The sequence below is a fragment of the Nicotiana sylvestris genome, chromosome 1 (genome assembly GCF_000393655.2).
Source record: "Nicotiana sylvestris chromosome 1, ASM39365v2, whole genome shotgun sequence".
Lineage (NCBI taxonomy): Eukaryota > Viridiplantae > Streptophyta > Magnoliopsida > Solanales > Solanaceae > Nicotiana > Nicotiana sylvestris.
Genome location: NC_091057.1, coordinates 173,581,667 through 173,604,760, shown reverse-complemented (window position 1 = coordinate 173,604,760; position 23,094 = coordinate 173,581,667). Strand labels below are relative to the sequence as shown.

The 23,094-nt window shown below is 36.2% G+C and overlaps 2 protein-coding genes and 2 non-coding genes across 8 annotated transcripts; all 4 read right to left on the bottom strand.

Moving 5' to 3' along the window:
- Positions 1 to 315: 315 nt before the first annotated feature.
- Positions 316 to 387, bottom strand: TRNAP-CGG (transfer RNA proline (anticodon CGG)). The gene has a single exon. It is a non-coding gene; the product is annotated as a tRNA-Pro (tRNA).
- Positions 388 to 696: 309 nt separating this feature from the next.
- On the bottom strand, positions 697 to 768 carry TRNAP-UGG (transfer RNA proline (anticodon UGG)). Its single transcript has one exon. It is a non-coding gene; the product is annotated as a tRNA-Pro (tRNA).
- Positions 769 to 3,854: 3,086 nt separating this feature from the next.
- LOC104211063 (uncharacterized) lies at positions 3,855 to 13,782 on the bottom strand. 4 transcript variants are annotated; one of them, XM_070171290.1, is made up of 18 exons: positions 13,635 to 13,782; positions 13,485 to 13,547; positions 12,099 to 12,189; positions 11,827 to 11,935; positions 11,698 to 11,736; positions 11,283 to 11,366; positions 10,836 to 10,897; positions 9,514 to 9,616; positions 8,942 to 9,091; positions 8,098 to 8,166; positions 7,918 to 7,974; positions 7,582 to 7,845; positions 6,497 to 6,580; positions 6,303 to 6,413; positions 6,052 to 6,122; positions 5,113 to 5,334; positions 4,897 to 4,990; positions 3,855 to 4,613 (listed from the first exon to the last, which is right to left on the bottom strand). In XM_070171290.1, exons 2-18 carry the CDS (start codon positions 13,543 to 13,545, stop codon positions 4,332 to 4,334), a joined length of 1,953 nt encoding a protein of 650 aa, XP_070027391.1. In that variant the 5' UTR covers positions 13,546 to 13,547; positions 13,635 to 13,782; the 3' UTR covers positions 3,855 to 4,331. The 4 variants fall into 4 exon arrangements, with proteins under 4 accessions (XP_070027391.1, XP_070027393.1, XP_070027398.1 ...); XM_070171292.1 differs by having other exon boundaries at positions 11,827 to 11,930; XM_070171297.1 differs by lacking the exons at positions 11,827 to 11,935; positions 13,485 to 13,547; positions 13,635 to 13,782 and having other exon boundaries at positions 11,698 to 11,791; positions 12,099 to 12,186.
- Positions 13,783 to 18,040: 4,258 nt separating this feature from the next.
- On the bottom strand, positions 18,041 to 22,648 carry LOC104211442 (telomere repeat-binding factor 1). Of its 2 annotated transcripts, XM_009760510.2 has the most exons (8): positions 22,513 to 22,547; positions 22,379 to 22,415; positions 21,220 to 21,402; positions 20,845 to 21,062; positions 20,467 to 20,551; positions 19,770 to 19,853; positions 19,257 to 19,610; positions 18,041 to 18,465 (listed from the first exon to the last, which is right to left on the bottom strand). In XM_009760510.2, the coding sequence occupies exons 3-8, from the start codon at positions 21,367 to 21,369 to the stop codon at positions 18,451 to 18,453; spliced, it is 906 nt and encodes a 301-aa protein (XP_009758812.1). In that variant the 5' UTR covers positions 21,370 to 21,402; positions 22,379 to 22,415; positions 22,513 to 22,547; the 3' UTR covers positions 18,041 to 18,450. The 2 variants fall into 2 exon arrangements, with proteins under 2 accessions (XP_009758812.1, XP_009758805.1); XM_009760503.2 differs by lacking the exon at positions 22,379 to 22,415 and having other exon boundaries at positions 22,513 to 22,648.
- Positions 22,649 to 23,094: the final 446 nt, after the last annotated feature.

Here is a 23,094-nt window from a genome sequence, read left to right as displayed (position 1 = left end):
CAGAACTTGTGACAAGACAACTCAGCTGTTGACGTTCTCTCGATTTTGCAATTTATCCAGTTGGATAGTTAGGTTTCTGTTTCGCTTATTGACTAGGAGAAGAGTGAATTATAACTAATAGAATTATTTTTAGCAGTAGGCTTTCTGGCCAATGCGCTCTATGTTTAATAAAATATAGCACGCTAAAACCTGAAAATATTGCTTTACACTACAACAAGAAATTGGATACTTAAACCAAAAAGAAAAGAAAAACAAGAAATTGGATACAAAGACGTCGTTGAATAGAAAAAGTATAGAAAATTGCACAAAAAAGAAGGGGCATTCCGAGAATCGAACTCGGGACCTCTCGCACCCGAAGCGAGAATCATACCACTAGACCAAATGCCCACGCCTGGTGTGAGATCTCACGTTTTATATTAATCTAGAATTGTTTTGGTGCACCTGTAAGTGTGGGCTTAAAACTAGTGCCAAAGCCTTTGCCTTTCCTGAATGTGAAATCCTTCTTGGAAAATACCAGTTTTTTTTTAAAAAAAAATTCTTATTTTTATTTACAATTGGCTAAAAAATAAATAAAAACATACCAGTTTTAGCTTGTGGTATGTGGGTGATTGATCTGCTGGATTTTCGACTTCTTGCCCATCTTAACAAAACAAAAGTACAAAAGCTAGAAGCTGAAACGAAAAGAATGTATAGTATGGGGCATTCCGAGAATCGAACTCGGGACCTCTCGCACCCAAAGCGAGAATCATACCACTAGACCAAATGCCCTCTTCCGTATTTGTAATTAAGTAGTTGAAATGTATCACGATTACAGGTACATAATTGAATGCCTGACAAGAAAAATAAAATAAAGGGAATGATAGATAGACGCTACATACCAACAACATGTAAAACCAAACTATTCTGACTGTTTTGTAGAATTTATTCTCATTTCTTAACACATTGTAGGGTTTAACTGAAATAATAAAAGAAAAAAAAGACTAGCAAAAGAAATAAAGTTCCATATATTTTTAGGTATGCGTCTTAATAGTGTATTAATTCAATGTCGAAAAAGTTTAAGGGAATAATAGAACTCCAAATATAAATGTGTAACTCCAAATCGGGGACAAGTTTAAAGGTAACCGTTCCCAAGAAAATAACGAAAAGGAAGAAGTTGATGAAAACAAAGGAATTAAAGTTGGAAGAGAACTATGGTGGAAATGTTGCGCATCTAATGTGGATAACTCTACTTTTGGCTTGCTCAGTAGGTCCTGGGTTTGAGTCACGCTGGAAGGGAAGTATGGAAACACTATAGATCCTCCTAATTAGGGAGGGGATAAAAAAAAACTAATGACCCGAAGGTTGTTTATAGTGTAATGTGCAACAGTTAGTGGATGCTATGGGTTCATACTCTAAGCTAAAAAAAAAAAAACTTCGGGTTATTAATTTTTTTTAATCCCTCCTTAATTAGGAGGATTTATAGTGTTTTCACACTTCTCCTCCAGTGTGACTCGAACCCAGGACCTACTGAGCAAGCCAAATGTAGAGTTTTCCACATTAGATGCGCAACATTTCCACCATAGCTCTCTTCCAACTTTAATTCCTTTGTTTTATCAAATTCTTTCTTTTCGTTTTCTTCTTGGGAACGATTACCTTTAAACTTGTCCCCGATTTGAAGTTACACATTTATATTTGGAGGTGCTTTACCAACTGAGCAAGCCTCACTTGTCGGGTTATTAGTTCCAACTTGCATCCAAAATATTGTCTTCCTTTAAGAACCACTGTCCAAGGCCTGACTCAATAAAATTAACGGTCAAAACCTAAAATTTAAATAACCCTTTCTTTTTTCTTCATACTTTTTGTTTATGGCGTAATATTATTACAAGATTTTTAAGCTCACAATAAACATTTGATAGTAATTTTCATAAAACACTATCTTTTATTAGTAATTTGCCATCTATAAATACTATTTGCTATACTACGGATTATAGATACATTTTCTGTGGTTATAAAATGTATTTGATGTATTTAAGCTATTGTATTCATGAATACAGTATCAAAAATAGGCGTGAATCAGGGAAGTCCAGCTAATTAGTTGTTGTATTTGAGTGTATTCGACTGTATTCATGGAGTGAAATATGGGATTACAGTTGTACAAATTATTGTATTTGACTGTATTCACGGCATGAAATAAGGGATTACACTGTTTTTAAAACGGAAAGTGAATCAATTAACATAATATACTCCTAATATAACTCAACAAACTCAATTATAACACACAAATTTTGTATTTTCAGTCATAAAAAATATTCTCAACCGAAAAATACCCCAAAAACATAGCAATCTTCAAAGAAATTATATAATACATCTGAATACATAAATTATATTAATTAAAAAAACATATGAATACACATATAGCGAGACAATGAATACAATGAAATACATAGAATACAACGGGATACATTGAAATACAGTGAAAAAAAACCAGTGAATACAATGAAATACATTGAATACAACGAGATATATTGAATTACAATGAAAAAAAGACAATAAATACAATGAAATACATGAAAATACATCGTGATACGTTGAAAATACATTGAAATATATTAACAGAAAATCAAGTTGCTCACCCCCAAAATACGTCGTCTTTGTTCAAGAACAAACCCTAATTTTCGGCGAATCCGCCATCAAGGAATATCTCTGAATCTCACTGTTCCAACGCATCCTGTACATTGCTTCTGACACATCTGGTAATACCATCGTAGCTTTTGTAAGCACTTAGCTTTGATTCGATTCGCAATTGCCTTTGGGGTTAAAGAAATCATTTTTCCCCATTTTTGAATTTGGGAATTCTAGGAGTAGTAATCCTACAAAAGAGAAACTTTTGTCCAGAATCTGCCGGCGACAAAGGCTTATAATCCTTTTGTAGGATTAGTTACCTATAATCCGGCGACACCAGGAATGGCCTTCACCACCGGCGACAAAGGAGAAAAGAGGAGGTAACTGTTGTTGTACAATTGTTGAAATTGTACAAGAAAGAAGAAAAGAGGATATGAGATCGGGAAGTAGAGAGAGAGATAATAGATATGGGGCAGGGGATAGGAGAAATTTGAGGGGATATGAGAGAGAAAAATAATAAAAGCTTATTTTATGGCTTAAGGGTAGGAGGTGACCATAAATAGATATTTGGCTATAAAAAATCAAAAGGTAACTATGAAATATAATTTTTTAAAAGGGTATTTATTTAAAATAAATAAGATATTAACATTTGCTATTGGAGGTGATTAATCCTAAATTAATTCTTACAAGGCAAGGATTAAGTCAATTTAATAAAATGTTAGCTATTCGTAATATATTACTTTGGACATTGTTATAAAACTTTGTTTATTAGTATGAAGATTTGAGTAGTTTAATTCAAAGCTCTAAAATATTTCTACTATTAAAAAGTAGGTAATTTTTCTTTTTTCATAAAGATTTTGTAATTTTTTCTACTAACTTCAACATTGTCTAGGCCAATTAAAATATGAAAATATCAACAATTAAAAAATCTAGTAATTCAAAAATCTTTGGGCCAAAAGCACAAGTTTTACTAACATCCACTAGAGCAAGCCGTTGTCATTGTCCAGTGATAAGTAAGTAGTTTTGGCTCATTCTTCTTACTACTTAAAACTCAGAATGCTCTTTAATCAAGAAAGATGCTTACTTTTGTATAAACGAAACGTTTACAGTACGTTATACAAAAAAATAAATAGTAGTACCATTTTCCACTGATTTCTTATCCAAGCCGAACGGGAGAAAGATGCGTAAAATTTTATCATCACAAAACAAAATACGATGTATTTTTTTCCTTTTTCAAATCTACATTCTAGACGAAGTATAACAAATAAATTTGCATTCCCGGAGCAAAATAATATCTTAAATACTAATTTACAATCTTTGACTACCCAAAAGAAAAAAACAGTAAAAGAAAAATGAGAAAAAAGACAAACGGAAGAACTAAAAAAGCCAAGCCCCAACCAATGAATATCCTTCTGTGCAACGAGTAAGACTTGACAACAAACTGAGTTACAGTTAAAAGATTAACCAACGAAAACACATAGTATCTTGTAATTTTTCGTACGCAAATTCTTCTGGTCGCTTCTTCGATGTTACAGGAGCTTGGAGAACCAACGGAACTTGCTGGCAAAGTTTAAACTCATGGAATCCATTTCTGACCCGTTGGTTATCTTTTTTTATAATGGGTTATATGGATATGATCCATATTTGATCTGCTAAATGAGTCAATTATCCAACCCCTTTTTAATTGGGCGGGTTGGACGGATATGAGCCAGGCCAATACATCCTTGGCGTCAACTACATTTGTCCTCTTTCAATAGCTGTGCAATGAACACCAAAAGCTCAACCATCTCAAATCCAGCAGCAGAAACAAAGTCCATGTTTTCACCGGTAGAGTGTCCATTAACATCTATCTCAATACGTTCGCTGAATGATCCTGAATCTGCCTCTGCTGACCAACTAAGAGGGAGGGAGCTTCCTAGTGCAGTTTTTAACTGATTTGCCTCATTAATGATGGTGTCCAACGACTCCGAGGAGCAGTACTCCGTTCCTTCGGATGCAGCTGACTCCTTAACCTATATCAAGCAGCTTGCAAAGGTTAAAACGGGAGGAACTTCTTTACAGGACTGAGATTGAGCAAGACATAGTTTGTTCCTCTTCATCACCTCAAGTTGAATAAAAAAACCATTAAGCTATGTAATGTTAACGATTACGCCAGAACTTGCAATATCTTTTTAATTGCTACTTCAAGCATTGTTTTTGTTATGTATTCATCTCTCTTATAGGCAAAGTATATTTATGGTGAATTATTGGCTTCTATCTGAGTCCTCTGTGAAAACTAGGAGAAAAAAGTACTACCTTTAAAAGTGAAAGACGAAGCCTCCTAACTGCACGAATTAGATGATCCATACTTTCTAAGCTCTCTTTTAGAGTTGCATTCTCTATCTTCATCCTGGAAAAGGGTAACTCAGAAATGACGAGAAAATATGAGATACCAAGTATTTCCTTTTAGGAGCACCAGTAGTCGAGCAGTTTTAAAATACAACAGAAGCATCAGCAAAATTTCAACAATACCTAGCATAATCCATGCTATTGGTAGGCCTCCTATCAGCATAAATCACCTCAGAATCTCGATGGGTGTCAGCATCATTTCCATCTGAATCTTGTATGCCAGTCCAGCGTCTCAAATAAGAAGTTTTCAGCAGATTTTTCAATCTTCCATCTTTTTCCTGAACAGGCCTTTTTACTGCAATCTCACCAACAGATTTTCCTTGTCTAGAGGCCTGATTAACTTTCCTACAACATTTAGCCATCTAGCAGTTACCATTTTGAACAAGCAACTTTAAATAAGTTGAGAAGTAGAGCAAGGAAGAAAGGGCATAGCAGTCCAGATTTACATGCTGGTGGTGTTCTTTTAACCATGAATTGAAGAACAGAAAAATGTAGGCCAACAACAAACCCAGTATATTCCCACAGGTGGGGTCTGGGTAGTGTAGTGTGTACACAAACCTTACCCCTACCTAGTGAAGGTAGAGAGGCTGTTTCCAATAGACCCTCGGCTCAAAATAGAAAAATGTAGGCCAATAATATAATGTCTGTAGGTTAAAACTCTCATCACAGTTTAAAAACCAGATCTTATTGCTATCAATAGTGTCATCTCCATATACTCTCCCATGTTTTTCCTGTTCAAACCCATCACTATTGCTATAATGGATGTCATTCTATACCCTTCTCCCTTCTTGTGTTTTTCCCTTTCAAACCCATGCTTATTGCTATAGTAGATGTCATTTTACACCTGCCCGGCTTCAGGTCAATCTTATGATTTCCATTCAGAAACTTAAAGATTGATAAAGCGCACAAAGAATCTTTGAAGGAAAATTCCACAATAATACCTTTGTGAGAAGGCAGATTTTTAATATCCTCCTCTGACAGTAAGTGTACCATGAAAAGCAACGGAGACGAAAATGAAGTTCTTCCTAGCATACACAATGTTAACTGGAGATAGAAACATACTCTTGCAGTAATTGATGGTCCCGCTTCAACTGTGCCAACTCCATGAGAGCTTTGACCTTCTCATTTGTAACCTTAAAAATTACGTACATATATCAGCCCAATTTACAGTTTGTCACTCCAAGCCCCACATTATGATCACACTATCGTATATTAGCAGTGTTAGTGTTGTTACTAAACAAAAGTGATAGGTTAAAAGTGATAGATGGGGATTAAAGTAATAGATTAAAGGAAGCAAACACCCAGCAGAATACTTGTAGTAAGTTCCTCTGGAGCTCCTCAATTTTTTTCTGCATAGCTGCATTGACATTCCTCTCCAATAAATGTCTTTCTTCTTGTTGTGAGAGAAGTAATAATGTTTCAACCTGAATTGGAAAGAAAAAGTGATTCAGTTATAACATATTTACAATTTGAAAGTTGCTCAGTTTTACTGCACCAGTTATGAAACCTTCTCATTTAGTGCCAGAGCAAGGGCTTTAGAAGCATCACTATTTCCAACAGTAGTGGTAGTTGTCGAGCAAGGCTCGTTCCTCTGCAACAGGTAGAGATAAGAAACTTCAGAAACATGTTGACAGCATATTTTATTCATAAGCCTCTCACTTATATGGTTCATTCTCGCTAGATTAGACTGCAAAAGCAGATAAAGCTAATCCAAACAGTAATAAAAAAAGTAGCCCATCCTGCTCCAACGTGACTGCTGATATCAACAGAAGCATGTCAAGATTGTAAGCATCGACTTTACAGAATCAAAAGGGAGAATCCACTAAGGGAACAAGCTCTTAGTTTACACCATTTTAGGAAATAGAGAACCTACTCCAAGAAACACTTATAAAATCTCAGGAGACGAACTCAAAAATAATATTTGTCCAATCTCTTTGACAGCAGAAAATGCAAAAAATCACACGCTAAACTTTTTCTTCAAACCACAAAAAAACGAGTGGAAGCTTGTACAAGCCATCTCAATTATTTTTTTTTGATTTGCACCGGGTGTCCGAGTCTCTAAGAGCCCCGACTAATCCCGGGGGTGCACAGACCCTCGGCAAGGAGTTTCCCGCAAGTGCACCATGGTTAATTCAGGTTTTACCCAGTCCGATGGCCCTCAGAAATTGTTTGTACCCAGTGGGTTTCGAACTTGAGACCTTGAAAGGGAGCAAACCCCAAGGCTCAAGTCAATTGCCACCAAGCCAACCCCTGAGGGTTAAGCCATCTCAATTATTAGTGGCGATACTAACTACTAACGCAAATAGAGGTCTGAGAACACAAAATCTGTACAATCAACCGATAGCATCTCAATGTCTAGTCCTTTTATTTCTTTAATAGATATGCTATACATTTGTTATTATCACCATAACATTCTAAGAAAGACAATAGCTTTGGCCCCTTGAATCTTCATCATTATTAGTGCATAACTGAGAAACTTGAGTGCAACAGAAACCTTCTTATGGAAGAAAACTCCTAGAAGAGAACACTACCAAAATAAAATGGAAGGGTGAAGATGTAGAAATGTCTAGAGCAAAAGCAAGAACTAACTACCTTAAAGATCAAATCTGAACCATCATCATTGTTTATCCGAACATCTTGAAATTCAAGTTCATTGAACTTTAAATCATCTACTTGAGAAGAATTTAAGTCTCTCTCGCTCATGCTGCAGCCCTTGAGCTTTTCTTCCACCATGTTCCTAGCTGATTTAATATGGGAAAATCCCTCATCAAGTAAGCTTGTAATATCAAGTCTATGCTGAGAATGACAATGGTGAAATGTCGATATTTGAGCCCTGAGCTTCTCTTCTGAACGAATCTGCAGTCAGTCCTTTCAGTAATCTTAAAAAATTGGTTCTTATATTCCATTTTAGAGTAACAATGTTCATACTTTCTGCTTTTCCAAGGCACGCACTTTCTTCTTCAAGTGATTTTCTATTTCAAGACCCTGAAAACACAAAAACAAGTAAAAGTAAAATAAACAGAGAAGAATACAATCAAATGACTAAGAAATGAGTAGAACAAGAAGTTTCGGCAAAATTGAACAAATCGAGGATGAGAAACTACATACCATTTGTAGCTTGTTCTGAAAATTATCCAAAGATTTTCGTAGTGTCTCCACTTGTTCTTCCAGCGCACTCTGTCTGAGGAACGTTAGTCAAGATCATATAATAAGTTTGAACATTTCTTTTTGACAAGTTTGAACAATTCTAAAGAAATAATCAGTCCAGTAGTCCACAATAACAATTGTTAGTGACTTGGATTCCAAATTCCATGCATTTTATGACACTTCCCACACTCAAATACGGGGTATTCCATAACCAGCCTTTGAAGTAATGCAAGTATTTGGCAAATATCTTTTTCAATACTCACACTTCTCCATCTCATGATTAAATGAAAGAGCATCTAACCCACCACAAGGGGTGTTACCATTCTTGGACAAGAGCTCACACTAATAATAAACATTTAATGGTAAGCTCTCAAGTAAAAATACAGAAACAAAAGGAAAACTGACAAGGTAGACAACTAGACATCAAACATAGAAGAATGCTCAGCTAACAGGTAACATCAAGTTAAATTAGTTCAGGATCAAAACAACCCCATTTTACGTAATCTCCTTTAGCAGAAAGTAATTGAGAGAGAAAGTTGAATGGAATATTAAAATTGGAGATAGTTAGAAATATGATTAACATAACAACTGGATTTTGTGAACCGAGGAAGTCTGATGGAAATATGCCCTAAAAATAATAAGGAGCATCAGTTTGTACTTTGATTTTTGGCAGTGAAACTTTGTAATTACGGGGATGAATGAAGTAATTCGGGATAGACTAAAATGAAAGCTGCTCAAGTGATTTGAGATAAAGCAAGAATCAGTTATAACCAGTAACATCCAATGCTAACTTTCTGGAACTCACAATGTACTTCGAGGTGGATGTTTCCCCAGGATTTCTGAAAGTCCACATTTCAGACGAATCATGCAGGAGGCACCCACATTTGTCTTCCCAGGACACATCTTCGATATCCCCCAATGATTGCTGTCTGATCTCATAGAACTTATGAACAACCTGTTGTACAAAATATTACATCTTCAAACTTGGAAAGGGTGGACAATTAGCAGTAATGAAAGGGATCTAATCCATAGTTTTCTTTCTTATTGTTGAGAAGTTCCTTGGTCCAATAATCACATAAATAGAATGTTTCCAAAGAGTAAGTTTGACTCATCCCGTGTCGTACGAAGTGCAGGGAAATATCAGCAAAGTCTATTTTTTCATATTTGGGAGAAGATTGAGATTGTTGTATTGTGTGATCATCTCATCCGAAAGCTTAAGCTTAAGCTTAAGGAGCTCTACCTACTTTGATACCATGTTGATTCGTGAGAACCACCTCATCAAAAACTTACACAGAGAAAAATGAGCACTTCTCTATATATGTTTTAGTTTTGTAATTATGCATATGGATTCACACGGAGGGCATTAGAACTAAGTACCTCCTTGAAAGTCTCATCCAACCTCTCTTCCCTGTCCAAATCACTCTGTAAAGTAGCCGTCAATATTTTCTCTTCAAGTAATTCACAGTTTAGCTCTTCAATCCTGCGTCAAAGATGGAACATAAGGACAATATTATGCTACACTGCATATATTCCCAGATAAACTTTTTAGATAGTTTTGTATATTTGGCATTTTTGTGGAGACTACAAATAGACCATATTCATCTTCATGAAGAAAACATAAAATTTACAAAAATAGGCTATGACCTCTTTTTTAGTAGTCAGGTTCTGCAGACAACAACAACAACAAAAAAAAATCCAGTATAAGCCCACAAGTGCATATACTTCACCAAACTGCAAACCCAGTAGTCAGGTTCAGCAAAAAGTTCAAAAATTCTAAACTTCACCAAACTGCAACTTTTATGAATAACGAGGCCAGCACATTATCGAAGTGTCCAACGGAAAAGAAGTTGCTTCTTAGAAACATCAACTGTTCAGATCCTTTTAGAAGTTACTTCTTTGCACTCAATTGCCAATGGGAGGAGTGGCAAAATGCAAGAATAGAGAAGAATAAAAGAAGAGCAGAGTTCCGAAGTCTTGAAATTAGGGAATACACCAGCTTCACACCCAAAGCCTACTCACGACCAAATTAAATCACTAAACTACAAGAAAATTGCTAAGTTCATAACTCCATTGCTTCTCTACTACAGTAGGAGGTCAAAAACACCAGTATCCACATCTTTTCTATTCTACATTGTCCAATATAGTCTGCAGCCAATAATGAACTTTCATGGTAACACCAAAGAATGTTACTTTGTGTGCCATCACAGCTATTCAACGAGCCTTCTTGCACTTTGCTTTGGCTGTTCCAAAGGTGAGGTGATAAAGCTGACATATCCATTATTAGAAAAGGGGTTTTTGAAGATAAGACCCTTGATGGTATTGGCAGGTCCTTGGAGTGAAATGGGAAATAGAACATTTGACAGCATGATAAATGTTAATTCGAAGCAAATCCTTAGAACCGCATATCTTGTGGGGATACTAGGCCTTAGAATAGATATTTTGAAACCCCCGGGGTAGCTACAAGCATAAACCGGTCTAATAAATTACGTAGAGTGAATCCTATTTATATTATTTCAAGACCCCAATGGATCTATGATAGGATCGTTTATTTACAACATTGTTCCTGGTGTGACTTTGGTGCTTATTTGTAATATAATATTTACTTAGTTTATCTTCTGGAGAAATAGATCATTTCGAACTAATGAACAAGACAAATCAAAATATCAAATGACTATTAACATGTAAAAATTCAAAAAAACCTTTGCTGAAGTTCATGAAATCCTCTTGACACCAGCTCCTCCTTTTCCTTAGCCTTTTCAGCCTGAAACAGTTACAGAGCATGTTCAAAAGCCTTCCAGGAATTAGACATGTGAGGGATGAGATGTAGATGTAATCTCACACTCACAAGTTCTTTAGTAGTGAATAAATTTATTTTAAACAGTTTGTGAGCAAACGCAACTCTCTGCATCAATTGCATAAATCTGGTTCTCCCAAAACATTTAAATCCAGATTCTTCAACAGTGCCAAACAGTAATAGACATGTAAAGGGTATTAATCACACCTTCCATCTCTCTCCCTTTCCTTTTCCCCCCCACCCCCCTTTTTTTTTTTTTTTGAGTGCAGCCGGGTGGAGAGGGGGGTGGGGGTGGGGGGTGGGGGTGTTCCAGGGGAAATGAGTATTCAGAAGCAAAAGAAATCTTGACAACCTCCATTACGGCATGGTCCCGCTCAGCAAATGCAGCAGCAACACAACCTTGGAAAAATTTAAGCTGCTTTTCTGCTTCTATGTTCTGAAGTAAAATAGAAAAAGGACCAAGTTAAAATATCTTATGGACTATGATGCACTTCCTGATACTTAGTTGACTCCAAATCCACCAACAATGAACATCTAAAACATCTGATTTGCAAGCTCTTAGCTTTCCAAGAACCAGAAATTATAGTGAGATGAGTCATCCCCCGAACAGAAGCTGTTTTAACAGTCAAAATGAGAGAAAGGATAACTTCAGAGCAATATGACACAGAATTATATTAACAAGCACATGATGCACCTCCAGACCCAAATACTTATGCTTTCTGTTTCCTTTCCTGGGGATAGGGAAGAGAGAAGAGCAAAGACAAGACCTTGGAAACTTCTGCACTGTGTAGATCAGCCAGTTGACTCTAGCAAAGAGAAGATGGAAAAAAGTGCATCTGTCAGAATGCTAGTAGAGCGCACCTGCGATGACATAAAGAAATAGTTGTAAATCTTACTTTGATGCGATAAGCTTCTGACAGCTCTTCTTCAAGATTCTGATTTTCTCGTGTGCAAGCAGCTAGTTTCTTTTTCAAGTTTTCAGTCTCCTGCTCCAACCCAGCTATCCTAATTGGTTAAGAAAAGACCATTTTAAAATCTCATTAAAAAAAAATTCCACACTTCCACCCACCCGAAAAGAGAAGGAAAGAAAACATAAAAAGGAAAACAACCTAAATATACAAATGACTAGCTCCCACCCCCCACCACCCAAAAGAGAAAATAGTTATACCTATGAAGAGGACGAGTAGGCACCCCAATATAGCTAGGTCCAGCTTGTTGCATGCATAGCTGTTCAATATCTTTATGCAATTCATCACGCTCTAAACAATAAACTTTAATACATCAGATTACATACAATTTTCCCACTTATAATCACTTACAGCCTACAGCACTGCAAAGAAGCTAGAAAGGTTCTGAACACAAATACGACATACTTGGACAAGAACGCGCACGAATGAAGAAGCATGAATAGATAACACTGTTCTTTGTTCATTCTTAACAACAGAACCATTCTGGAGTCATCAAAACCAGCTCAACAATGAACAATACTATGCTGGTATCATCTAGTCAAACTGTCAAAGTAGCAAGAGCATAATGTCTGTTGAGAAATTGCCAACTTTTTTTTTTGATCAAGTAAGAAATTGAAAACTTCAAATTATTCTAAACATCTTTTTCATTATTAAGTATTCTATACATTTATACATTTTAGCAGGAGGGCAAGTCCCTTCTATTTTCTTAGGAGTGACTAAAGTGGGGTTCAGCTCTTCTTTTAGGCACTCAATTACTCAGCAGAGTTCGTCACCTATTCAATATTGAGCAATTCAGGCTTAGCACCGTATGTGACAGCTGCAAGGCGTTATCTGAAGTGTCTGGCTCGTACTAATAACATAGTACATCCACAATAGCTAGTTGCTTCATCCCTATGTAAACTTATAATATCTCACTCTTGAAAACAATTATATACAAGATTTGACGGATCTCTCAACTTCCTCCCCCATCGCCACCTCCTCTTTCCCAAACTCTCAGTCCGCCTTTGTCATTATATATCCTAAAACTTATACTACTGCTGCATGACTATGTTCCACCAGTTTTATCATTTATTAGTACACTTACATTGCGATCCCAATAATATGCTGTAATCCAATGTTTATACCCCTCAAACTCTACCAGAAAAACTATGTGATGTCTTCCAGAAACTGAAGCAAATATGTCCTTACTAACGACAAAAAGTACTTGTGTCCACATATATGATTCACCTTTATAACCTATCATCTACAAGCAATGAGAAAACATTGAATAGTTCTAACAAGTGAAACAAGCAAGTACTTGGTGCACATCATTATAACAAGAACTCTTTTATTTCATTTGTATCTTTCGCTGCAAGGAGAAACTACTGTGCTGTAAAGATAGCAACTTGTACTCTTTTTCGCTTAGTGAGTTGGTGTTTAGTAATGAAATTTCATATTTTAATAAAAAATGAACACTTGAGACTATGTTAGTCCAATCTGGCCGTAACAAAGACACACATGCATACACACAGAAAAATAAAAGAATTACAGAAACTATAACTAACAAGTAACAGAGACGTCAAAAAGCAGAATATGTAAAATCATACCGCGCTCCAATTCTTTGATCTGAGCACGTAAAGTTGCATTATCGTTTAAATTACCATCCATGCCTGAAAACAAAGGTCAATTTTGACATCCACAACAACGTATTTTCATGAATTAGAGGAAAGATAAAATTATGCGGTTAAGAAAGTAACCTATCTTCAACGGCTCCAGTTCGAATGAACTAATTGAGAACCCTAGAAAAGCCAAGAACTGATGCTTCGCCTTGTTGGTTTCCCTCTTTCCTTGCGGTTATGCCGCAGACAGGACATATAACTTATGATGATTGCTTCATTACAATAATAATTCTATTTTTAATATATTTCGTGGCTTTTCTATAATTTATTTAAATCTAGGGGTATTTGTGTTTTCTTTCGGTCGTTTTTCTATAATTTATTGAAATCTAGGGTATTATTGGAACGATCAAATTACTATGATGCTTAGCATTATTTAGAAACTTTACTTTGGTGCAAGGAGGAAAGTATCAAAGTATGCTAATACAAAATTTAGTATAACTGGCGAAACATAATCGGAATTAGTATATCAAAATATTTACCTATAGATGTCTGTTTTTTTTTTTTTTTTTACGTCCATGAATTTTGGATCCACTTGTTTATCCCCCAGGTTATTCCATTACGAATTACGAAGGTAATCAAGAAAATGTTAATTCCATTATGAATTATTACATAGTTTTCATAGATAATTTAGAGCTTGCAAAGATTTCATCACAACTTTCTAGTCGAAGGATCATGTCTCCTTTATCCTAATTTTACGAAAAAACAAAACTTACTTTTATTCGATTTGGATTTTGATTCCCTTCTAACCTATAAATCTAATGGATCTACTATGTAATAGTTAACCCCCTCACCTCCTCATCAAAAGAATTATGTGGTATATGTACTGATTGAAGATAACATATACCATATAAATAGTCGATATATGCATAAACTAACTGTTAAAATAAATAAATAAAAAGAATCATCGTATATTACAACAACAACAACAACAACAACAACAACAATAACAACAACAAACCCAGTTTAATTCCAATCCATTACATGTATCCATATTTAGTCTATACTTCCTCTCTCCCGAAAACATCTACTCTGGGCGAACCTCCAAAACAATAATTAGTTATTATTAGTGTGTAGGAATTTGAATTTGCACGCACACTACCAGATACTACTTCTGATTGTGACACTGATTTCAGAATTCAGGCTTCTTTACTTAGTAGAACATGAAATTCATACTATATATTGCCAATTCTTGGTTTCATTAGTTCATGTTAGATATGTACATAATGTAGTCTTGTCCCACATTGGAATAGGAGTAGTATGTCATTGTATAGTATAGCTATAAATAAGGACCTCTTGTATTGTATTGAATACACAACATCAATATATCATATTTTTCCCGTGCCTTCTCACATGGTATCAGAGCTATCGTGAGAGATTTATCGTTGTGCATAAATTTCAGCGATTCCGGGAAGTGAAATCAGTCACCGGAACCCTTTTTTCCGGCGACTTTTCAAAGTTGTTTTGCGTCTGCTTTGTCTCGGTTAGTATTGTGCAAAATCCAACCCTACCACAAGAGTAGTCACTGTCCGGCGACCAAACCCCAGTGAAAATTTCCGGCGGTAGTGTAGCGGTAGGAAGAAATTTTTTTGGCGAAGTTCTGACGTCGCGTGGGCCACCTTGCAGCCATTTTTTGGCGACGATTCTTCAGGACAGATTGTTCCCCTTGCAATTCTGAGCCTACCCATCCAGGTTACACCGAATTCCGACCACTTTTATATTTTCCGGCTTGAACAGTGATTTCAGAAGTGGATTTCTGGCCATTTTTTTGAAAAAGTTTCTTCAGAACAGTTGGGTTGTCTGGTAATTCCGATCCTACCCCTACTGTTTTTATTTCATTCCGACCACTCTGATTTTTTTCCTGCTGCTACAGTAATATTCTGAGAGCTATAGTATTTCTGGCATGAACAGTGTTTTCCGCCGCAGAACAATGTTCTGTTTTCTTACTGTAAATAGTGTTTTCTCAGCGATTTCTTCAGTTTTCCCAAAGGAGTTACTAATTTTTACTATTTCAAGTTAACCCTACTACTATTAATTGTAGCGACATGGGAACCGATACTTCGAATAGTCGGATGGTTTCTTTAGTTGATTATTTTGAGTTTCTTCAGTACAAAGCAGGTAAGCAGACATCTTCTGAGATAACTTCCGTTGTTCAAACAGGTAATAGCGTGACTTGTGTCTCTCAATCTTCATCCTCTGAGTCTTGGGTCATTGATTCAAGTGCATCAGATCATATTTCTGGTAACAAATCTCTTTCACTACTATTTCGTATTCTCAATCTCTTCCAAAAGTCACAATGGCCAATGGGTCTCAAACCATGGCAACTGCAATAGGTCAAGCAATCTCAATTCCTTCTTTACCTTTAGATTCAGATCTTTATGTCCCTAATAGTCCTTTTAATCTCATAGTTGTTAGTCGCCTAGCCAAATCACTTAAATGTGCCGTTTTATTTCTTGATGACCATGTTTTTGTACAGGAACACAGTACATGGCGGATCGTTGGTACCGGGCGTGAATCAAATGGACTTTATTACCTTATCTTTGCTAAATCACACGGACTCACATCTTGTCTTCCTTCAACAACTTGTCATGTTACCGATTCACCAGATTTATTACATAAACGGTTGGGACATCCTAGTTGTCGAAACTTCAGAAAATGGTACCTGGTTTATCTCACTTGTCAGCTCTAGAGTGTGAGTCTTGTCAGCTCGGTAAGCATACTCGTTCTCATTCCGCTACTTTGTTAGTTTCATTGATGACTATTCTAGGTGCACCTGGATATTTTTGATAAAACATCGATCTAAGTTGTTTTCTATTTTCCAAACCTTTCCCGCTGAAATTCAAATCAAATTGGGGTTTCTATTCGCACATTTCGTAGTGATAATGCCCGATAGTATTTGTCTTTCCCATTTCAACAGTTTATGAAATCTCACGGGATTATTCATCAAACATCTTGTCCGTACACATCTCAACAAAATGGGGTAGCTGAAAGAAAGAATAGACATCTTATTGAAACTACTCGTACCCTACTCATACAATCTCATGCTCCGTTGCATTTTTGGGGGGATGCAGTTCTTACATCTTGCTATCTTATTAATCGTATGCCATCTTCAGCTATCCAGAACCAAGTTCCATTCTCTGTTATATTTTCCCACTTACCTTTGTTCTCTCTTTCAACCCGTGTCTTTGGAAGTACTTGTTTTGTTCATAATCTTACTCCAGGAACAGATAAGTTAGCTCCCCGTGCTCTTAAGTGCGTATTTCTTGGTTTCTCGAGAAAGCAAAAGGGGTATTGATGCTATTCTCCTGACCTCTAGCGGTACCTTATGTCGGCTGATGTTACCTTCTTTGAAACTCAATCATACTTCACAGGTCCAGGTAATCACTTAGATATTTCTGAGGTACTACTAGTTTCTTCTTTTGGAGATTCAGTCAGAGATCTTCCTCTACATCTCCAACTCCACCACATATATTGTTATTATTGGCAGCGATCAAGATGGTATTACTAATCTGAAGCAATATCTCTTTCAGCATTTCCAAACTAAGGATCTGGGCAGACTGAAGTATTTTCTAGGTATTGAGGTCGCTCAGTCTAGCTCAGGTATTGTTATTTCACAACAGAAGTATGCCTTAGACATTCTTGAGGAGACTGGAATGATAGGTTGCAGACCTATTGACTCTCCTATGGATCTGAATGCTAAGCTTCTGCCTGGACATGGGGAGCCTCTTAGAGACCCTACGAGATATAGGAGGCTGGTTGGAAAATTGAATTACCTCACAGTGACTAGACCTGACATTTCTTTTCCGGTGAGTGTTGTAAGTCAGTTTATGGATTCTCCCTGTAATAGTCACTAGGATGCAGTTGTTCGTATTCTTCGGTATATAAAGTCAGCTTTAGGCAAAAGATTACTATTCGAGGATCGAGGCCACGAGCAGATTGTTGGGTACGCAGATGCTGATTGGGTAGGATCACCTTTTGATAGACGATCTACATCTGGATATTGTGTTCTAGTAGGAGGTAATTTGGTCTCGTGGAAGAGCAAGAAACAAAATGTAATTGCTCGAACTAGCACCGAAGCGGAATATCGGGTCATGGCTATTGCAACGTGTCAGTTAGTTTGGGTCAAGCAGTTGCTCAAGAAGTTAAAGTTCAGAGAAATCAGCAGGATGGAACTAGTGTGTAATAACCAAGCTGCTCTTCATATTGCGTCAAATCCGGTGTTCCATGAGAGGACTAAACACATTGAGATCGACTGTCACTTTGTCTGAGAAAAAATACTTTCAGGAGATATTGTTACAAAGTTTGTAAAGTTAAATGATCGACTAGCAGATATTTTCACTAAGTCTCTTACTGGTTCTCGTATTAGTTACATGTGTAACAAACTCGGTACATATGCTGTGTATGCATCGACTTGAGGGGGAGTGTTAGATATGTACATAATAGTCTTGCCCCACATTGGAATAAGAGTAGTATGTCCTTGTATGGTATAGCTATAAATAAGGACCTCTTGTATTGTATTGAACACACAATATTAATATCATATTTTCTTCCGTGCCTTCTCACAGGTCAGATCTTGCGGAAGGACCTAAGACTAGAAATACAACAACTAGGTGAATTCAACCCTGTTTCCGTCTACTGAGTACAATTCACAAGTCTGAAACTCTCTAATCTCCCTAAAGGTTCCCATGTTCTGCTGGTGAAGAGGGGGAATGAATATGTAATATGCTACATTTTCGAAAGGCTTTACAATCACTAACACTGGATTATACATTTCCACAACTTTTTACCATATTTACAAGCCAACAAGCGAGTTGGCTACGATTTGAAAAATAAGAAACTGGAAGAGAATCCAGCAAAGCTCTATGTGACATATCGAACCTCAGCTCTGGAAGATCCATCAAACACGTATCATCTGCACATTTACAGAGACAGAAACAGTAAGAGCAGGATAGGGGATGCTCAGTGATAATGCCCTAACGTATTAGCAAGAATATAACATTTTTGCATAGAGACAACTACCTTGCGAAAATTATGGATTTTAAAAAGAGAACAAGATAAGAAATCCAGTATCAATCTCATATGGCAAAAGAAGGAATGCGCTCTCTCTCTTCCTCAAAAGATTAAAAACAAACTCCACAAAGTGCAGACACATTCATTAGTTCCAAGCATCTCTCATGAAAAATAAGGACATAACAATTCACTGTTTATATGTGCCTGTAGCTTCCTAATTCTTCATTAATATACAGGTTTGACTAGGTGCAGAAGCTCTCAACTACAGACTAGTTAAGATTTAATAGATGTTACATAATCAAAATGCATTGACTAAGAAACTGGGGTCATGGTCCTGGGGAATATAACACCAGTTCTTGCAGTAAGATAGTCTTAGATTCCTAGTTGTTCTGCAGAGATCAACTAAATGTTTTGTCTAAAATAGAGAGAATTTGGCAGCAACTTCTATTAATTAGATTAGAGAAATATCATAGTCGTAAAGCTGAAGGTCAACCAAAGGATACAAAAAGTTAATACAAGTTCATTGAGCGGTCTCAAGCAGTGATCCTAGAGACTGACTAAAATAACACCAAAGGATAAAGGATAAATTCTCTCACCTACGAGGAAAAGAAAGAAAAGAAAGGGGGACTGGGGGGAATGGTAGATGCAATCAAGAAAAAACAAGTAACTGAACTGATACTACAAATATCGTACCATCCTTCGAATGCTTCTCCCTTGTAGTGTTTTCATTGCAGCTTTTGCAAAGGCTTGTGCAGCTTCGGCTTCAGCCTCAGCAGCCTCAGCCACTCTAGCAGCCTCCTCAGCTTCTTCTATGGCTGCTTCTGCTTCTGCAACAGCTTGTGCAGCAGCAGCTGCTGCCTCTTGAAGTGTCATACTCCTCATCATAGCTAACTCTAAATCTACTTGAGCCTTAGTAGTGCGCATGTTCATATCATCCCAATCAACCCTATTCGAGATCCTCTGCCCGCTTTCCAAGAGAGGAATGGAAGGCATTCTTCTTCTATCAGATAATGCTGACATCGGTGCTATTCTATACTTTCGCTTCACCTGCAAAAAAAAAAAAACATCCTTGCTATCACAATCAGAATGAATCGAACTACTGATCATCATTCATGAATTTGAATCCACGAGTTCGCACTAGCTTCACACTCTAATCTAAGGGCAAGATAAACAACAATTTAAGTGTGATGCAAAACTGAATATCACCTTGATAAGTCTCCCAGTTGCAGTTAAATACTTCAGTTTAGCTGAAAGTAGCCTTTTAAAGTTTGGAGGTGCCCAGTATTGATCCTACAAGATATCAAAAGTACTGAGTATAATAGACTGATAGATGTCGCGATAAGTTATAACTTTTGCTAGGAATTGAGATTTCACGAAAGTTGATAGTTATGCATTATCTAAAGTTTATCACATAGCGCCTTACTTTGGAGCCCATCTCTTAACGTAGAGAAGTAAGATCAAACACAGTGGAAAAAATTGTTAATATAGAACCATCAGATTAATGTTACAATCATAGAAGGTAACATTCAGTTCATACTAAACAGGATGCTAAATCTATACTTTAAAATTATTTGACAAAATTAGACTCGTACAATTCTATGCAGTTGATCTACTGTTGTGAGTGCCAATAGTCAAATGCTTAAAAAACTTGTGCCACACCACACATAAAGAATAAACGATTGCACATGGTTGCTTAACAAGCAAGATTTCAAAATCCCAAAACATGTTAGACGCCCTAAGTAAGAGTATTGTGCATTATAACTAAGCAATACTGCTCTAAATTCCGAAACATACAAATGTGGTTAATCCCGCCATAGCCCGAGTGCCCTTTATCGCTTAGCTAATAGCCCGTCGTGCGAGTGTCTTACTTTTCGCACATTAAGCTCAATAAGAAGATGAGTACCTCTATGTATGTAGCTATAGTAGTCTTGTTGGAACCACCTGGCTCCTTCAAGTTGCTTATAGCCTCCATTATAAGATTATCCAACCTATAATAGTAGCAAAGCAGCACCACTTAAAGATGTCGTCCTTCCAACAAGAAAAATAAGACCCAAAAAACTTATGAAAAGGCTAGGACAACTTTTAGCCATCTACCATCGTCGGAATGCTAAAAACTAAACAAGAATTGTTACTTGTAACATGTGTAGAATGTTAAAATAATTAAAACTACCAAAATTTGAGATCATGCAGAAGCCAAGATTTAACTAAATCCGTTAGCACAAGCAGATGTAGAAGGCTACAATCCGAGTCATGCTGTAACAGGTAATGAGCAAGGTTTGACCTTATGATAGATCTTTTTGACCCACCAATCTGTGGAGAACCACTAGAAGTAATAGCTAGCCTTGCTTCAACAATTTCCTCATCACTTTGAGCCTCAATGGTAACAGCTAAAGACTTCTCATCCTGTTTACGAGTTTGATTCATTCTTTTGAGAGCCAGCCTTGCTTTCTCTCTAGAACCCCAGCCATTTGCCATCACACTCATGTTCCTCCACTTGTCCTGAACAGCGTCAACAAAGACAAATCAACATTTCATGCATAAATAAATAGATAAGAGAAAAAATTAAGTTACATAACCTTCATCGACTCAAATAACACTAGGGCATCCTCTCACCAAAAGAGAATTTTGTCCTAAAAGAAAAGGATGGAAATTCTACCTTTAGATCTACATTTGAACGCAAGCACAACACTCCGCTAAATTCTGGGTCCTTTAGGATCGTCCGCCATTTGCCCGGTCCATGCTTACGGACCCCAGCTTTAAGAGCAGCTTCTTCTTCTGGAGTCCACTTCTGTTTAGGAGCACCCATCCAAGTATTTAAAAAATTAGCCTTCAGAACAACCTAATCAGAAAACCATAAAAATGTGTCAAAAACACAGAAGAAGATGATGGACAATAAATAAGATGCAGAATGGAATTATATATCTGGACAAGCAACATAAACTCACAAAAGCAAAAATAAGCTATTAACGACAGTCTAGTACAAAACATGGAAACTGCCTCAAAAGAAATATGTAATTGGTGCCGGAGAATATACACCATACTCACTCATGCCTCTTATAACATATTTGCATTTGGATCACCTAATTCCATGCACAAAGCTATTGTTCCAGAGTCATGACCACTCCCAACAGGCATGAGCGGTAATCATTCAGCAAAGGGGTTCATATTATAAAATTCCAGAAATTGAGAAATGGAATTCAAGGAGCAAATAGCTTGTTTTCTAAAAGTTCTCCAAGTGTTTAACGTGAATCTTTCATTTTCTGTTGTGCATTGCTCTGAATACCTCAAGCTAATTCCTTTTGCGCACGCGTAACAAATCCTAAAATAGCTTTAGATACAGGCAAATCAATCATAAAAACAAACATGGCCTATACAATATTAGAATCATTCCAATAGAAAATTTCGAGTGAAACCAAGCATCTTGTTAATTGCATTGCAGTCCCTTGTGAATCCTAAATTTCAACAGATTTTTTTTTTGGCTGAAGAACAGACTTAACATATACAAGCTTTAATCCCTAAGGTCTTGATCACAAAAATAAATTCAAATAAATTTCAACAGAAATCTAGTTCATGAATATAAATTATGATCACAAGATGAACCACGTGTTCTAGCGAAATCAAATGATTGCAGAAACATAAAAGAACATAAATATTCATAAAAGCATCATTTTTAGGCCAAATTATGGAAAATCACAAGCATAAAGAGGAAATTTTCATAAAGATATCATCTTTTTACTGAATTTCGGAGAATCACAAACAGAAACCCTAGTTTTAGCCAATATATTCAGGAGGTTAAAATTTCACAAATATATTACCTTCAAGCTGAATTATGGAAAATCACAACTCGAAACCCTTTTAGGAATTGTCAAAAGAAAATTACAACTCAATTAGAAAAAAAAAAATGATCGAAAGAGAGGAAATTGAAGAACAGAATGAGATCGAGAATTACCAAAGATGATCTGCAGAAAAGAATGATTAAAGCCTAAGAATTTGAATTTCCTTTTTTATATATTTTCTATAATAACTTTTCTCGTAGACGTAATGTTCTCTCTCTCTTTTTTGGTTTTCTTTTTCTGTAATGTTACACTCCTTTTTTCTTTTTCTTTCTCTCTTTTTTTAAAAGTCTCATACATTACATTTTCCAAATTACATCATATTTGCCCCAGCGTATTTGATTTTAGGCATGTGCATAAGTTATTTGTATTTTCCTCTCTCGTCTCGTTTGATATATTCGTCCTGCTATTTTTTTGACTTATTTTATTAGTGTTCTTTTTTTTAGTTATAAGGATTTATATATGAAAATTAAATATATATTATTTAGTCTAATCTTCAAGAAATATGTTGTCCCATTATGGTCAATGATCATATATAAAAGATAAAAACATAACAATAACAACAATAAAAAATCAAACGAATTCTCACAAGTGAGGCCTTAAAATAGATGATAACACAAAAAAATATAATTCATGATACAAATTTAGTCTCTCAAAAAGGTCCATGAATTCATACTTAGCTAAAGCGAATGTGACAT

Bases quoted from the DNA above. Each gene is read 5' to 3' on its own strand.
- LOC104211442 (XM_009760503.2), bottom strand. From the start codon at position 21,369: ATGGGTGCTCCTAAACAGAAGTGGACTCCAGAAGAAGAAGCTGCTCTT. The intron at 19,854-20,466 runs GTACTCATCTTC...GATATCTTGTAG, and splicing joins CTATAGCTACATACATAGAG to GATCAATACTGGGCACCTCC. The intron at 19,611-19,769 runs GTGATATTCAGT...TTTTTTTTGCAG, and splicing joins CAACTGGGAGACTTATCAAG to GTGAAGCGAAAGTATAGAAT.
- LOC104211063 (XM_070171290.1), bottom strand. From the start codon at position 13,545: ATGGATGGTAATTTAAACGATAATGCAACTTTACGTGCTCAGATCAAA. The intron at 12,190-13,484 runs GTATGATTTTAC...TTTATTGTTTAG, and splicing joins GATCAAAGAATTGGAGCGCG to AGCGTGATGAATTGCATAAA. The intron at 4,614-4,896 runs GTAGTACTTTTT...TGCTTGATATAG, and splicing joins TTCGTCTTTCACTTTTAAAG to GTTAAGGAGTCAGCTGCATC.